Source organism: Clarias gariepinus, chromosome 28 (assembly GCF_024256425.1).
Source record: "Clarias gariepinus isolate MV-2021 ecotype Netherlands chromosome 28, CGAR_prim_01v2, whole genome shotgun sequence".
Taxonomy (NCBI): Eukaryota; Metazoa; Chordata; class Actinopteri; order Siluriformes; family Clariidae; genus Clarias; species Clarias gariepinus.
Window position 1 is genome coordinate 12942019 of NC_071127.1, and position 16890 is coordinate 12958908.

At 38.5% G+C, this 16890-nt stretch overlaps 1 protein-coding gene across 1 annotated transcript in view; it reads right to left on the reverse strand.

The window, feature by feature from the left end:
* Positions 1–16890, reverse strand: part of triqk (triple QxxK/R motif containing) — a 37971-nt gene that overhangs the window by 5356 nt on the left and 15725 nt on the right. Inside the window, exon 3 of the mRNA XM_053490531.1 lies at positions 4732–4817. Coding sequence (XP_053346506.1) covers positions 4732–4817 — 86 coding nt within the window. The remainder of the gene's footprint in view (positions 1–4731; positions 4818–16890) is intronic.

The window sequence follows — 16890 nt, forward strand, 5'->3', positions numbered from 1 at the left end:
AGCTAATCTCACACAAAAAGGCGACTCTAATTAAGACTTTTCCTGGGTTTAATGGCAAAGTTAAACTAATGATAGCTGCAGGACTGGTGTTCAAGCATGAATTGAGTTTTTTTTTTTTTTGAAAGTTAGTCATTACAATTACAATTCCCATCAACCTCAGTTTCATTAAGTGCAATCGTGTAGTAAAGCGAATTAGCAAAGCCATTGTTCTTCATCTTGACAACTTATTATCAAACTTCTAATCAAATTTGGGTACTTTAGGAGTCTTTCTCTGTGCACAATGTGTGCAAATTGCACAGATACACCGCACAATGGGAAGAAAACTGCACTAATATATCAAACGATGTTCTTTAAGTGGAGAAATTCTCCGGCTTTCTTTTTGAACCTTCGGGCTTCTTGCTTTGTCCTGAGTGTCACACGGTTCGATTGATGCTTGAATCTGAAACTTGACTTCGGAACAATACTAAAATCAGAGACATTGTTCTAGATCACAAACAACAATCTCAGCTCTCTAACTAAAAAGTTAAAAAAGGGAGAAGAAGAAAGTTTACAGCTTGACACTTGTAAAACAAACGTATAAGGCACATCACACACATGAACACTCGCTCATATAACGGACCTGAATATCCGCCTTCGAACCGCGGCGGTAATCATTGGCATCCTCATCCTCATTAGCGCTCAGCGGCTCCTGCATTTCCATCTCATCCACCCGGGACTCGGATAGCTTTAGTCATAGGTAATTGGAAAACTTTTACATTTCATGCCCTTTAGTTTCATTTATTGGACCCATGTTGATTTAGCTGTCAAGTAAACTGCCTTGTGCGCCGGCATAATTGCTATCGCATGGAGTGTTTGGATTGTTTTGTATTTGCCTCTTATGAGATGTTTCAGCAATATTTTCGACACCTTTGGCAAGTGTAGTTTAGTCATATTTTAAATTAAATAGCACGTAGGAAATCTAGCCTGTGTCTCAAATGCTTGTAATAAAAGTCTTTACTAGAAAAAACACATATTTTAAGAAAAACTACAAGTCATCCTTCCCCGTGAAAAACCAGGATTTTTGACAAAAAATTTTTTTACAGTATGTGAGACTTAAATAGGTTCAAAGCAGTTCTGCAAGATGAAACTGTAAACTGTGACAGATGTTTACTGGAAAATATTGTTATTAATAAATATTAAGTGCTTATTTTTGGTGCACATCTTAATACCTTTATGGAGGATTCTTTATTAATTTTTTGTATATATATATATATATATATATATATATATATATATATATATATATATATATGTTTTTGGTTAAAATTTTTTTATAAGGTTATGAACGGAGAACCTGAGATACATGAACATACTGCATTGATAAATATGTAAGATCAAATTAGAGTTCAGAGTTTAATATTCACCATAATCATAGTAATATTTCCTGAAATTATGGCTATCAGTGTCAGTATTATATATAAAATAAAAAAACCATAAAACTAATTACAGATCTCTTTTACAGATGGATACTCTGTACATTTGCTCCTGCATAAAGAATAACCCCTTGACAGTTTTCATGTGTCTTAATTTTTATTTACAATCATTCAGCTCCAGAGGCTCAAGCAGGTAAGTTTAGGCTGCCAACATCACGTGCCAACAGCAACAAAGGTTCTGGGCTTGGATTTCACGTTAACTGGCTGCGTAGATGTTCATCAGGCCCAGGTGTGCTGTATACGTTCCCCACTGACGGGTCGGTCGGCCAGTTGGCGTATGTGTGTGTGTGTGTGTGTGTGTGTGTGTGTGAAGCAGAACAGTGAGTTTCAGCACTCATAAAGCACAGAGGTGTGAACAAGCCTCATAAACACGGCTCAGATACGAGCTGCAACTCTAGCGGAGATGTTACGCCGGGTTGTCTGAGGTGCCGATCGACTGCTGCGGCTCGGATCCTGTAAATACCCCGAGGGGCGTAATGAGGTAATGGCAAGAGGTTACATCATCCAACAGGTGCTTCAGGGTATTATCGTCTGCGGACTGGTGGTATTCACGTACCGGCTGACAAGAAAAAAACTCCAAATAAAAATCAGTGCACTACTTAACAAGAGCCATCTGTTAGATCTAGATTTTTTTTTTATTTAATTACTTATAAGTTTTAAAATACCTAATCTTGTTAACAATGTTAGCAGGTGTGTGAGTACAAGTGTCAATGTGAGTGTGTGAAAGTCTAAATAACAGATGGATTTGATATCACAGTGACTAAAAAAATTTTTTTTTTTTTTGTCTCATATAAAGTTTTTTTTTTAAGTTTTGTTTTCTATAAGTACTTTAAAGGGAATCTGATTATCAAAATTACCTTTTTAAGCATTTTTAGACATCTACAGTAGATGGGTGTGTAGTGTGTGTGTGTGTGTGTGTGTGTGTATGTGTACAAACAAAAAAACGAGTAAAAGAAAAAAAAAACTACATTGCTTGCTGTTTTTTTTTTTTTTTTTTTCATTTTAGTCTACTTTAGTCTTGGATAGAATTTAAAAACAAAGCAGGTTAGATTTTCCCCGTAAAGTGACCGCTATAAGAAGATTCGCTTCCTATATTCCTTTATATATATATATATATATATATATATATATATATATATATATATATATACACTCACACACAGTTTATATAAAACTTAAACTCCCTTTAGTTTATCCCACCTTCGAATGTGCCATTTCGGAGTCTATGTAAATAAGTCTGCAGAGCCACGCCCACCAGAGAACAGCAGAACTGAGGAACAAGGCGGCAAAGGGAATCTTCTTATATAAGGTCACAATAGGGGAAAAATCTAATCGGCTTTGTTTTTAAACTCTATCCAAGACTAAAATAATATAATATATAGTCTTATATATATTTAAAAAACAATTTGTTCATATATATATATATTTTTTTATATTATATTATATAGTTATTATATTATATATATATATATATATATATATATATATATATATATATATATATATATATAATTATTATAATTATTATTATTATTATTATTTTTTTATACGTTCCCCAATGTGTGTGCTAGTCCGTCACCTAAAATGCCCTTCGGATAATTATATATATATATATATATATATATATATATATATATATATATATATATATACTGTTTATAATAAGACTTTTATTTTAGACAATATATATATAATAAATATAATAATAATTATTATTTTTTATTATTATTATTATTATTATTATTATTATTATTATATACACATTGGGAACATCTGAGAGCTATGTTAAGTCATATAGAAAGTAGCAAAAAAATGATAACCTTGATGATTAATGATTTCAGAAGCTGCACCTGGGATTTTCACACACATCAGTTTAGAAAGTTTACGCAGAACAGTGGAAAAACAATGACGAGCGACGTAGTGTGTCATGAAAAGAGAGAGAGAGAGACATCAGAGGAGAACGGCTAGACTGTTTCAAGGTGACGGGAAGGCTGTAATAATTCAAATAGCTGCTTTTTACAGCTGTGATGAGAAGCATTTCAACACGTCGATGTTTTGACATCTCTATAATTGAAATATGATGTAAAATGAAGATCATAGTGTGTTTGTTGGAAAACTTTATTAAGGGAAAAAAACTGTCTTTGCTTGCTTTTTGGCCAAAATAAAACACAACAGGAATATATGTAACGGAATGTAAAAGGGAACAGGGTTAAACGTCATGTGGCTGTTTAGTGGTTGTTTAGTATTCGGTGCCAGCAGGCAGTGCATTAGGATGGCATATTTTCAGGCCACTGAGTCTACAGCGAGGATGCAGCCAGCTCCTTTCCTCGGGGCCAGGCTGTGCCATCCACTGCGTCTGTCGTTTGGGGGCGAAGTAATTCCCACGCCAACTGGCCTGGCGCCTGAAGCTACCTGTGCCAGCATGCCAACTGGTCAGTGCATGGTGCACAGCAGCTCACGAAAGCTGCCAACCTGCTTCAACCACAGCTCAGAGCAGAGCAGATCACAGGAAAGAAGAGAGATAGAGAGAGAGAGAGAGAGAGAGAGAGAGAGAGAGAACTCTACACATGTCAGTCATTATTAAAGTACCACCTCTTAAGTAAGCAATGGTCACAGACTCCGAGCCATGTGCCAAGCACTTACCACCACAGGGCAGGGAGCAAGCAATGGAAATACGAGCCGAGTAAAGAATTCTGAGTCAACTCGCTGAAAGAGTGAACACAAGGCAGACATACTGCCAAGCAGGCTGAGAAAAAAAAAAAAAATGTAGACAGAGCTGAGGAGCTGAGGGGTTCATTACTCACCACTGAGACAAATTCCACGCCAAGCTGCAGAGCCTGTTCCTCAGAAACTTTCAACCCAAGCTAAACAAGCGCTACAGGAACATTCACGGAGCATCTGAATCTCATGTTCTCTATCGCCGTAAAGAAGTTGGGTTTTTTTTTAACGAAACAAACTTCTCCAAGACTTTTCCTGGCTGCTCCAAGCCATTTTCACATGGTCGAGCCATTAAAGGAGTTCCTGGGAGGCCGTGGACGTGAAGCAGGCATTCCGATCATGACTCTGAAAATGTTTTATCTTGATGGTATCCAAGCACTAATGATCAGTTTAGCAGTTACTCTCATAACTGTGTTCTGTTATTCTGCGTCAAGTCTAACTAACTGACTAAAGCTGCAAGGCTCAGTCATGTATTGAAGTGAAAGAGTGGAGAAAAAAGGGTGCAAAGAAACACCAATCTGCCGAAGAAAGAAAGTCTAACCCTGATTCCTGGAGCGCTCCTCTTTGCCTCGGCCTTCAGTCGTGTGGCTCGCAGTGCCGGCTTGGTTTTCTTATAGTCCTGCTTTCCTGAAAAAGAACACACACACACACACACACACACACACACACACACAGTTGTGTTACTTCTGGACGTCCAAATAAAAGCAACTAATCATGCATTTCTTTTTTATTTTAAGTGCTATTTTAAATCCCAATTACTTTTTACTTAATGTATGTTCCACGCCCTTATTAAGACTTAAACGAAACAACATACATTTCCTATTGTCTTCATTAGGAAACATTAGACTAATGGATTTGGTTAATGCACGGCCCGATGCACTAAGTGCACGTCCACGTTTACTTATTAATAAATGCATTCATAAATCGGTTCCATTCCAGTGATGTAGGTATGTGTGTGTTTTGTTTTTTTTTGTTGTTGTTGTTGTTATTATTATTATTCCTGGAATATATTAAATAACTTCCATTATTCGCTACAAGCTCATAATATTAACAACGAATCCATACTGTAAGTGTTCTGACAGTTTCTGCTGCATGCACAGTGGGTTTATGCATGAACGGTTTATGCAGTCAACCCATAAAGCGCATAAACCACCTGGCTCTGTGTGCGTGTACTGCATGTTGGAAACAGGAAGATGACGGAGGAATAAATAAAGCAAAAAGAAAAAGTGAAAAGGACGGACAGCGAGTTTGGACGTGTGTGCTGAAGCCGATCCACACCGGGGCCGGTTAAAGTACAATCAATTGAGGCTTATTTACATGAACTGGAAGAAGATACAAAATGAACGAGGGAACTTAAAGCATCCGAAGCAGATTGATGAGGGACTTTGAGATCCAACAAGGAACAAAAAGACACATGAAGTGTAAAGGTAAGCCATAAGCATGACTTAAAAAACCTTGTAATCGTTCATTTTGTCCACATTAAGCCTGATTTATGTTTCTGTGCCTTGGATTTATAAAGCCCGTTTCGAATTTTTTGGCGAGAAAACGGCCGTTCCGTGACCGTGAAAGGTGTTGCATCGTGGCCATACAGATTTAAGGAGAGCTTTGATGAGAACAAAGTGTTCGGTGCAAGTATACGGTGAGTGCACAGCGAGAATGAGGAATATCCTCTGATCTTGTGGTTGGGAATCGAAGAGCGCTCAACAACAGAACAACGAATATATAGAGAGCTTGGCGAGGCGATCAAGCGAGGCGATCAATGCTAGCATCGCATTTGCCCCTAGCCGGAAACCTCCCATAGGCTCTCCACGATCTCACCAACTCTCTCCTGAATTATGTAGATCGTTCTCGCCTCGTTCTCCTAAATCTCGCTAATTAGAGAACGCGTTCACAGTAATCGCTCCTCGATTACTCCTTGATGTCCTCACCGTCCTCGACCTGCATCCACTGAGGAATCAGGAGAACACCGTGACTTCGCCGAGTGCCCCAGGAGTGCCTCAGGAGAGCTTCAGGAGAGCACTGAGACAAATGTATCAATTTTTTTCCTTGTGAATAGTCTACTGTTTTTTTTTGTTTTGTTTTTCGACACGTCCAATCCTTCGAGCTTTTGGCTGAGTGAAATTGGAGAGTGGCTCAGGGAGTACGAAGAGAGCCATTACAAGAATGCGTAACAGTGTTCCAGGAAAATTTCCAGGTGTTGGCCAAAATCCCTCTCTACGAGATTCCTGTGAGGATGAAATGGGATTTAGCAGCAGTTTAAGTTCTATAAAAGGTTAAGATAAGCAATAATTTAGCTTAATCTCTGAGCTTAGTACGGGTGGTTAATTTAAATAAAGAGTACAGCTCAGATGAGCATTTTGTAACATACAGTATGTGCAAAACGACATGCAGGTAATAAGTGCACACATGCATGCACGTACATATGAAGAGAATTCTATAAGGACAGGATCTGATGAGCAAATGGCAGGATGTTGATGAACAAAGCTTTTCCCTGCTTTCTAACGAATATGGTGGAGTCACTATAAATGCCACTACGTGTGACGTTGCATGAGAACTATCTAAAGTACTTTAGCTCTTGCAGGCCAAGACAAGCAAGTCTGAAATCAGGAATCTGCTGCACAACCACAGATACAGCCAGATCATTCAAGTTCCCTGTCAGATTATCTCAGATCGGGGATCTGAAATATGCCGGCATGTTTCCTGGAATGTGGTGCCAGTGTTGGCACCAAAACGATATTCCATCAACTGATGTTTCATTGATGTGGCGATAATCAAACCCTGATCAAACCACACTTGTCTCCCACTCTCTGAATGACTTCAGCGGACTCCAAGCCACATCAGCTGGGATCGTCATATAGATGCTTCTTCAAAACATCTGCGCCATTCAAATGTTTTAGAGTCTCATCGACGTACCCTGCTTGTAGTGTACCGTTTTTACGCCTTCATCCGTGAGAAATTTCCCAGATTGACTCATATATTCTTACAAAGGAAATACTTTGGTGTCTGGCGATATTTTTCCATCCTGGCTTTCAGGGGAAAATGATAGAGAGAATATACTGTGTACGTTCATCAAGGTATCCTAATCCAATGTATGCAACACACACAGAGACAGAGAATCTGGATCTCATTTATCAAGACCAGTTCAGGGTTGCCTAATGACGGCTAAATACGATAATCATGAGTATTTTGCTCAATCTCAATTATTCAAGCAATTTAGTGAAATGTTTTAGATCACACTTTGTTATTTTAAATTTAGCAGATAAACCAGAGAAGCCATGCTTGTTTATGTAGGAACCTTGGGAATGAAAATTGAGCAAATGAAACAAACGTCAAGTTCAATCAGTTGTGCATTCTATCGTGTTTAAAAGAAAATCCAGCAAATTTGATAAGCATAAAGCGTTAATTAAAACTCGAGCCATAATGTGTTAACTATTTAATGTAACTATTTCATCTTACACACACTGACTCATCTGTCATTCAATTATTCCCATATTGTTGTGCTTTTCATCTTTCATTCAAAAATCGCAATTATATCCATTTAACCATTTAGGAACCTCTGTAATCCAACTAGGGGTCGTGGAGGTGACCACTGTATTTATTCCCATTTGTACGACCTCTGGTCAACATTAACACGCACATTAACACACTACGTGCAATTAGGAAACGTGTATTAGCCTTATCTGCATGTCTTTGAAGACTGATGGAGGAAACCAGGGAACCCGGAGGAAACCCACCAAGCACGGAGGCCTGCACACAGACCAGATGAGGGAATCGAACCACAAAGCCACCGTGGCATCGATATCGAATAAGGTGTAAAAGCTTCTACCAAGCTGGCACAGTGTTGAAGTGGCACTGTTGCCTTGCACCTCCAGGGTCCGGGTTCAATTCCCGTCTCTGTGTGCATGAAGTTTGCATGTTCTTCCTGTGCTTGGTGGGTTTCCTCTGGGTACGCCGGTTTCCTCCCACAATTTAAACTGCTCGTAATGTGTGCTTTTAGCTTCTTTTCAGCACTCGATCACCTTGCACAAAGATGCAAGAATTTTTCTTTCTTAAAAAAAACAGCCAAAGACTTTCCCCAGTTTTATCAATGGAGCAAACACATCATGCTTTAGAAAGCCATAAACAACTCATGGGAATTAATGAACTTGTCCAATTGGTCTGGGAAAATGGCCAGAATACCAACAATAAATAACAAGTATGGCTGGTTTGGTCCTAAAAACAAATTAATGTCTGCGCAGAGGTTCGTCTGTTCTCGCAGCCCGGATAAAACGGGAGGGTTAAGTCAGGAAGGGTATCTGGCGTAAAACCTGTGCCAAGCTTGTATGTGTGGACCGGATAGTCCCGCTGTGGCGACCCCTTGCTGGGAGCAGCCGAAAGACCAACGACAACATACTGTACATTGATGGGCAATAAAATTATACCACCTGCCTAATACTGAGTAGGTTCCCCTTTTTCTCACCATAACAGTGATGCACTGTGTGTTCTGACACCTTTCTATCACACCCAGCATTAACCTGTTCCTTAATTCGATCTACACTAGCACTACTTTTGGATCAGACTACACAGGCCAGCCTTGCCCCTTCTCACACTACAGTAAGTGACCCTTTTTTCCTGAAGTCGATGTGCTGGAAGCAGAAAAAATGGACAAGCATAAGGATTTTAGTCACTTTGATAAGGGGCCAGATTGTGATGGCTGGGGGACTGGGTCAGAGCACCTCCAAAACTGCAGCTCTTGTGAGATGTTCCTGGTCTGTAGTGGTCAGGACGTACCAAAAGTAATTCAAGAAAGAAAAAACAGTGAACTGGCGACAGGGTCATGAGTAGCCAAGTCTCACTGATGCACATGGGGAGCATTAGAGTGGTCATGGGTTAAAAAAAAATATTGAATTAGAAGAGGTGTCCAAACTTTTGACTGGTGGTGTAGATAATGCCATTACTATTTTTAAACAATTTTGCACCCAGACACACTTTTAGAGTTCCATACAGTAGGTGCTTGGCATATGGCATAGGTGCTTGGACCCGTTCAACGTTGCTTGCAACTAATTATTTTTTTTTTTTTTTAAGGAAAGATAGATATGTGCTTTTTTGTGTGTTCTTCATGTGTTTAGGAAATTATAGGCAGTTTAGCAATTATTCCCAAGTTAAATTTATATTACTTTATCAAGATTAATTCCATGCCATTTTTCCACTTCACTGTACTGAAAACGTAACCTAACTGTGAATTCAAAAACCGAATTATGTACCAAATTGTGACTTTTACTACCATTACTCCCTGATTATACCGTATAATATATTATATAGAAACCTGAGTAAGTAACTCGACACTTGGATTATAAATATTTTTTACATTTTTATACATACCAAAAGAATACAGCATATTAGCTGTCATTTAGTTTCTAAGTTCAGCTAAAAAAAAAAACAGTCACATTAAATGTATTTCCAAGGTTGGTGTCAGGAAAACAGAGCTCGTGCTTTACCTCGTTTGGCAGAATCCTGCTGGCAGAAAACATTTATCCTTCAATTACGGTTAGCCAAAATGAAGAAATAGAAGATAACATCGTGTGTTGCTCTAACACAACCTGGATTACTCCTAACGCAGCGTTTCACGTGTGACATTTGAAATACTGCGCACTAGCAAACTGAACACATCCATCTATCCAGTGGCTCATTCTACAGATCCATCAAAAAGCAATTACTCCATGTTCAGAGCACTTAGACTACGCCTTCTGTGAGATGCTGTCACGCAGGCGTTTTACTCCGGCGTCGAAACTGATTCTACTCCTTGTGTAAAGCGAACCGCGTTTTCGTTTAAAAGCAAAAGGGAGATATTATGTGTCTTATTTTTATTTTATTTTTTTGGGAGAAAACTCCTGTTGTGGGGCAAAAACGCTCGCGGCAAACAGACTCGACCGTCTGTTCCAAATGAATAGTTAATTGTGATCAAATCTAAATAATTGCTCTTTAAAAAGCGAATAATTTATGTATACAGTGAGAAGCCTTAATGGTGCACACTGCACGACTTGCACACTAATGATAGAAACAAAGCTTAAATGCATGCTAATATATACATGTATATGTACTATATATGTACAGTATATATACAGTATATATAAGGGAAGTAAATCACCAGAGGCAGCACGGTGGCTTAGTGGTCAGCACTATCGCCTTGCACCTCTAGGGTTCTGGTTCGATTCCCATCTCTGTGTGCATAGAGTTTGCATGTTCTTCCTGTGCTTGGTGGGTTTCCTCTGGGTACTCCGAGCAAACAGTTTATTCCTACCACAGATAATGTGAATAGTTTAAAACATACCACATATAGGATTATACCAGAATGGGGAAATGTTACCACCACAAAATCAGGAAAAAGTCGAGATCCCATCGTTCGTACTTGAAAACCCTTTAATATTGTTTCTAATTTAAAACAGTTCTGTAAAAGGAGTGGGCCAGAATCTCTCCACAGCGATGTAAAAAGACTTAATGGCAATTATTGCAAATAATTAGGGGCAATTAGATAGATAGAAAGATATATGGATGGATGGATGGATGGATGGAGTTAGTTAGTTCGCCCACTGGCTGGTTAAATGGATGGATGGATATATTTTATTTAAAGAAACGTTTAAAGATTGTTGAAAATCATTTCAGTGTCCATAGGACATTGTTCCAGAAGGTTTGTGCGGAACCTCAGTCATGCTCCCTTTTTCTTTTCGGACAGAAGAGGCTTTCTCCTGACAACCCTTCCAAGCAAACCATACTTGTTCAGTCTTCTTCTAATTGTGCTGTCAGGGAGTTTAACATTTAACATGTTAAACATCAAGTGCGTCCTGTATGGTCTGAGTTATTAGTGTTCGTTCATTTCTCTGAGCATGGTCTGACATTGGGCTGAACGTGCTGTCTTTCCACTTGGAAACAATCATTCTCGATGTAAAATCCTGAACTCCAAATAGCTTGGAAATGGTTTGATAACATTTTCCAATATAATTTGCAGCATCTTTTTCTTAGAGAATTGCTTCTTTAAGATCATTGCTTATGTCTTCCCCACTTTGCATTATGTTAACACACACCAGGATGCTCCAGAACAACACACTGCCAAACCTTCTGCTTTTATACAGGTCTGCACACCTTCTGATGATGAGTTTATCAAGGGCTGATGATTAGCAGCACCTGCAGCAACTTACCCTCTTTAGTCCTATGGGAGCAGTAAGGGGTATTTAGTATTTCCCACAAGTTGAGGTTTTTTTTTTTTTTTTTTGGCTACATTTTTGTTAAATAAATACCAGCACAGTAAAAAAAAGTTATGTAGTTCGTCTGAGGTTGCAAAACACATAGAATTAAAAAAGGGGGTGCTAACTTCTGAACATGACTGTGTGTTTATATACACACACAGCGTGACGTTACTGACAGTCTACCTCGTTTAGCTTCAAAAGTCTTTACCCACATAAACAAGCTGCTTACAACTTGCAAAACTCTGGAAAGCGGTGAGGCCAGATTAGATGTCAGCTTCTGCTCTAAAGAGTCTCCTGTTGAGTTTTTGTCTGAGACATAACAGACCAGAGCACAGCCACTCATCTCAACAATCAGACGAAACTCGCTGCAACATGTACTTAGACTGCTGTCGCGTCGCTTCGAGGACAGAGAGCACATGGGTGTTTCTTTTTTTATTTTCAGATGTTTGTGCATAGCAGTTGCGCGGCTGTGGTGAGCCACTTCAGGTCGACGCTGGACCGTCTTGCTAGGTCTCTGTTTAAGGAATACCACAATGTCCAATGATCGGGTTTAGAGGTCTGAGTTCCCATTTTCAACAATGTGCTGCCAAATTCGGTCACGAACATGAACACATCTGCACACTCCATGCATGTCGACATATTTATGCAGCTCTAGTATTGAGAACTTTTACAAATCTTTTAGCAGGTTTTAGTTATATTACACCATTGTTTACAAACCTTATTGGAACATACAGTAATAGTAGCCATGTAACATCAAATCTTCAAAGAGTTTGGACACAGAAATTTGATGATGCACCAACCGCTAATTTACAAAAGTGAAGACTGCAGGCGTTCCCCTGAACATTCACCATATACTTTAATTCTGCCGATTTCCACATGTTTGGGCCATTAAAGGAGCTCCTGGGAGGCCAGCGCTTCAGACGTGAAACAGACAGTCTGTTCACTGAGATAGCTTTCTGCCTTGATGGTATTCAAGCACTAGTAAAACTTGTATACATGCACTTAGTGCACTTTGTTTTTGATAAGATAAGTAATAGAACACATCAAGATGTTTTTTGGAATTTTTGTCTGTTTGTTTATTTGTGCACCCATTACGTAAAAATTACTGAACGAATTTTAATGGAGTTTTCACAGGCGTATTTAGCTGAGCTTGAGGTAACATATAGGCTTTGTTTCATCACAAGCGGCTCATGGGAAGAGAACCTACTTTAAAATTGAAATGGAAAACGTCCTTATACCATTAAAAAAATAAACCTTGAATAAAATTAATATAAATTTTTATTACGCGCTTATGGGTGTGCGATTAAAATCTACTTAATAAACGCGATCTTACATTTTCAACTTTCAACTTTCATTCCGCGCACGTAAAAATTTAAGCTAATTCCTAAATTTAACAGATGGCGCTGAACATTTTTTTTAAAATGCACTTATGAGTGTACAATTAAAATTCCACGTGAAAGAAGTCACAAGCACATCTAGTTGAGAAATAAAGGACGATTTTACTCTCATAACATTTATGTGTTCTGTTATTCTGTGCGATCAAAAATCCCAGATTGACACCATGGACATATAGTATGAAATTGTGATTCAGTATACTGTATTATGCAAGATACATAATGCAGCTTACATTTCCATGAAAAGTAGTTACATGAGCTGTTAACTAATCAAGAATCACTCATACATGATTTGTATTTCTAGTAGTCTACCTGTCCAAGATTATGCAAATATATATTTTTCATCAAAGGGGAAACACAAATGAAATCCCAGCCTTATACTTATACAACAAAAATACATTTTACACTACGAGTCACAATTTTTTAAATCCGAGTCTCAAATAGTGTTTTATTGGACAAACGGTGTACAGAGTAACTTCTACATCATGATGCTCTCCCACAGCTTGGTTGCATTGACTCGGATTCAGCAGGGTTGCATCAAGTGTTGTAGGCCACCTGCAACTTTATGTAACAAAGATCTGTGTGTGTAAATTATAATAAACTCAGTATATATACTGTATAGCGTGACCAGATACAACTGATTGTTTACAAACTAATGTGAATTAGATAGTTTTAATTATTATAGAGGCATCTGATCTAATTCATTAAATGTGTTTAATTAAACACTTTACTTTGACAAATAGTCGTTAATTGAATCTATTAAGCTGACTACTAGCTTATGCCGCCAACACTGATTGGTCATGCTTCAATCCTTCTTCCCCCACCTACTGCATGTCGAAAAGAGACAAACACTTAAATGAAAAAGGTTTTTTTTCTCTTTTAGGTGTGGTAGATCCAGGGATGAGGTAAGAGTAGATTCTGTATGGAATACCAGTCTGCTTCAGGGTTGCACAGACATGACTATTCACGTGTTTAGGCACAGCTTTGGGAGGAAATGACAAAACTAAAGTGCTAAAATGAGAGAGAGAGAGATAAACGTGAAAATTAGTATTGTTAAAAAAAACAAGATTATTGCCACACAATTGTTCCAATCACAAGATCAAGTCAAAAAGGACCTACAGGTAGTCCTCGACTTACAAGCAAGTTCCGTTCCAGGAGCATGTTCATAAATCGGATTCATTCTTAAGTCTGACAAAGTGAGTCTTATTTGCTTTTCACACGAATATACAATGTAAAGCATACCAAACCACTTGTGTTAATCTCTGTCCCCTTTCCGGGCACCAAAAATGATTTGTAACCGCTCCTAAAGAAATGAATCTCACAGTAAAATGTGAAATGTAATAGTGTTGTCTATGTGTCTTTAAATCACGAGGGGAATCCCTGAAGGCATTTTGTCTCAGAGCTGTTTTCCACTGTATTGGACTGCGAACTTTGCTTTGTTTAAAATCTTCTAAAATTAGTATTATTTACTGTAGGGATGAACAGGGCCTCCAGAGCAGGCAATCAATGTATTACCTTCCAAAACCCCGAACAAAGGGGATGGCTGAACGATCAAAGACTCATATGGCAAAAGACACTATTTCGGACCATCTTAAAAGCATGCCAGTGGGGCAAAACTTAGCATGTTTTATTCCTGTGTTTATGTTTGGTTATTCTGCATAACCTAAAAGGTGTAATTAGCATTTATTTACACTTTTTATTAGATAAAGGTATGAATGAGTGTGCAAGATATGGGATGAGTGATATCGATCAAAAGCTTGTTTTATTCAAAGAACATTTTGTACATGTACGTGAATAATTAGTAGGATGAACAGAGCTCATGCAAAATTACTTTATAAAAGGTATTAAAAACCTCCAACCGGATGAGCCCCATGTGACAGCCGAAATGGCAGGCTAATGTATGCACAAAAGGGGAACCCACGTGAGGCATGGCTAAGCCCGCAACCAGATCCGATTGGATCAATCACCCGTAAAAGGGTTAAAACCCCAGGGTCCGAGCACATCATCAAAACATCTAAGGGCTGACCGTCATCTAAGGTTGAAAGTCATCCAATGACTGAAAGTTGCTTACAGGTTAAAGCAAGCTCCTTCATCGCTCTTCCACTGTCAAATTTCGCCCTGCATCTGACCAGCCAGCGAACTGCTCATCTGCTCTCCGAGACCTTCAAGAAACTTCGTGCCAAAACTTTTAAAGTCCCGCAACGAAAAATTCATAGAAGAAGTGCCAGAGCTCCGCCGTCAGTAACCAAGCAACCAACGCAGCATCAGAGGGCCAGCCAATCAGCAACGCCGGGATTCCCTACCACTGAAGGTGAATTACCGAGGAAGTCCGCAGTTCGTCGATTAGTCGAATAAATTCTTGTTTCTTTATAAAGAACTGTTGTTTTGGTTGTGTATTTTAAAGTCTAAATTTATTTGCCCAGATCTTAAATTACCTTAATTGCTAAATACTAGATTTTGTTATTATCGGTGGCCACGTGATAAGCAGAACAGGTAAGACTAAATTGTACTAAACGCTGGACGGGTAGTCGATAAAGTGTACATTATAAATTTTTATTCAATTTGATAAAATTAACCCAAATCCTTATTATGATTCAATTCACCTTTAAACCAGAGCTGAAACCCTACATCACCATCAGGACAGCTTTAAAGGACAGACATTTTCATTTCCATCATCATGCTCACAGACTGATTCTTTGAAACCCGTGAGACTGAATGATTTCGCCGCACCCTCATACGCTTACACTGGACATTAGACATTTTATACATTTATACACTGAAAATATAGTGTATATAATTCTAAATATTGATATCTGGTGCACTGCAGTTTCTTTTTGTACAATACATGTGAGCTACTTCTGTGATTTGTTCGCATTTGTAAATGCAGAAATTCGTAACTCGAATGTTTGTAAGTCGAGGACTACCTATATTTAAATCCAAATCCAGATGTTGACTGGCCTTAAATACTAAAATAATAGTATTGCAAAAACTAGTTGAAAAATTACAATAGAATAATCTTGATTATTTTGCAACGTTGGCTTTTTGAACCCTTAACAACCACCAAAGGCAGTGAAAACTACCAGGAAACTGCTTTTGATGTACAGTACTATAGGCCAAAACCTTCCAACAAAGTCATCAAGTGATATATAGGATTTTCAAAGGAAAACCTTTCCGGCCACTGTTTGGGCTATGTCTATCCAAATGACATCTATGCTTATTGTATCTGAGATCCACAGAACCACATTTACATAAATAACCAAAGCACTTTATAGACTGGAATAATCTGGGTAATATACAGAACTGGGCAAACGTTTTAAACCCCTCCCAACCGTTTTGAAAAGCTATTTGGCTCTTATTTTTTGGGGCAAGTTTTTGTCTCTCAAAAATTTTCCTCCAGATGAGCAGTTTCTGAGGAATGCTTTTTCTTTGTTAAGCCACACAGTGACCTATGATTATTCAATCATAAAACAAGCATCTAATTTAAGATATGAACCAGTGAGAAACAGGTGATTGCTATACTAGTGATGCTGAATGCTGAGTGGTTGGAACAGATGAAAGGGGAAATGAGGTTGCTGCTCAGGTTGTTACATAACTAATTTGCTATATGGATCTTTGTGCATTTTGCAGCCTGTTGTAGTAAAACATTTGGTCCCATTTCCTTCATTTAATCTAAATTATTAAGTTGAATTAAAAAAGAACAGAACTCAAAACATTCGCACAGTATGTTACGTACTGTAAAAGAACAGTGATGTTAACCTTGTAGAACATAGAAACGAGACACAGTGATGTCTAGGCACGCTTCTTGAAACAGCAAGCCTCTAGTCAAATGCCATGAGAAGGGGCATCAGTAACACCTGGGCATCCTGCCCACCTATATGCCAGTAAGGCGGTCTCTATTTAAAAAAGGAGGCCATGATGTCCTGCATCAATGACAAGGATCAGACCGCTGTCCTTTAATCTAAGTAGCACAAGAGAGTGCACAATACGCGAACTAACACTGCGAGGTCAAGCAACTGGTTTCCGAGTTAAGATAAATCCAACACTAACAAGAGAACGGCTAACGTATTGCCGGTGCATGCCATA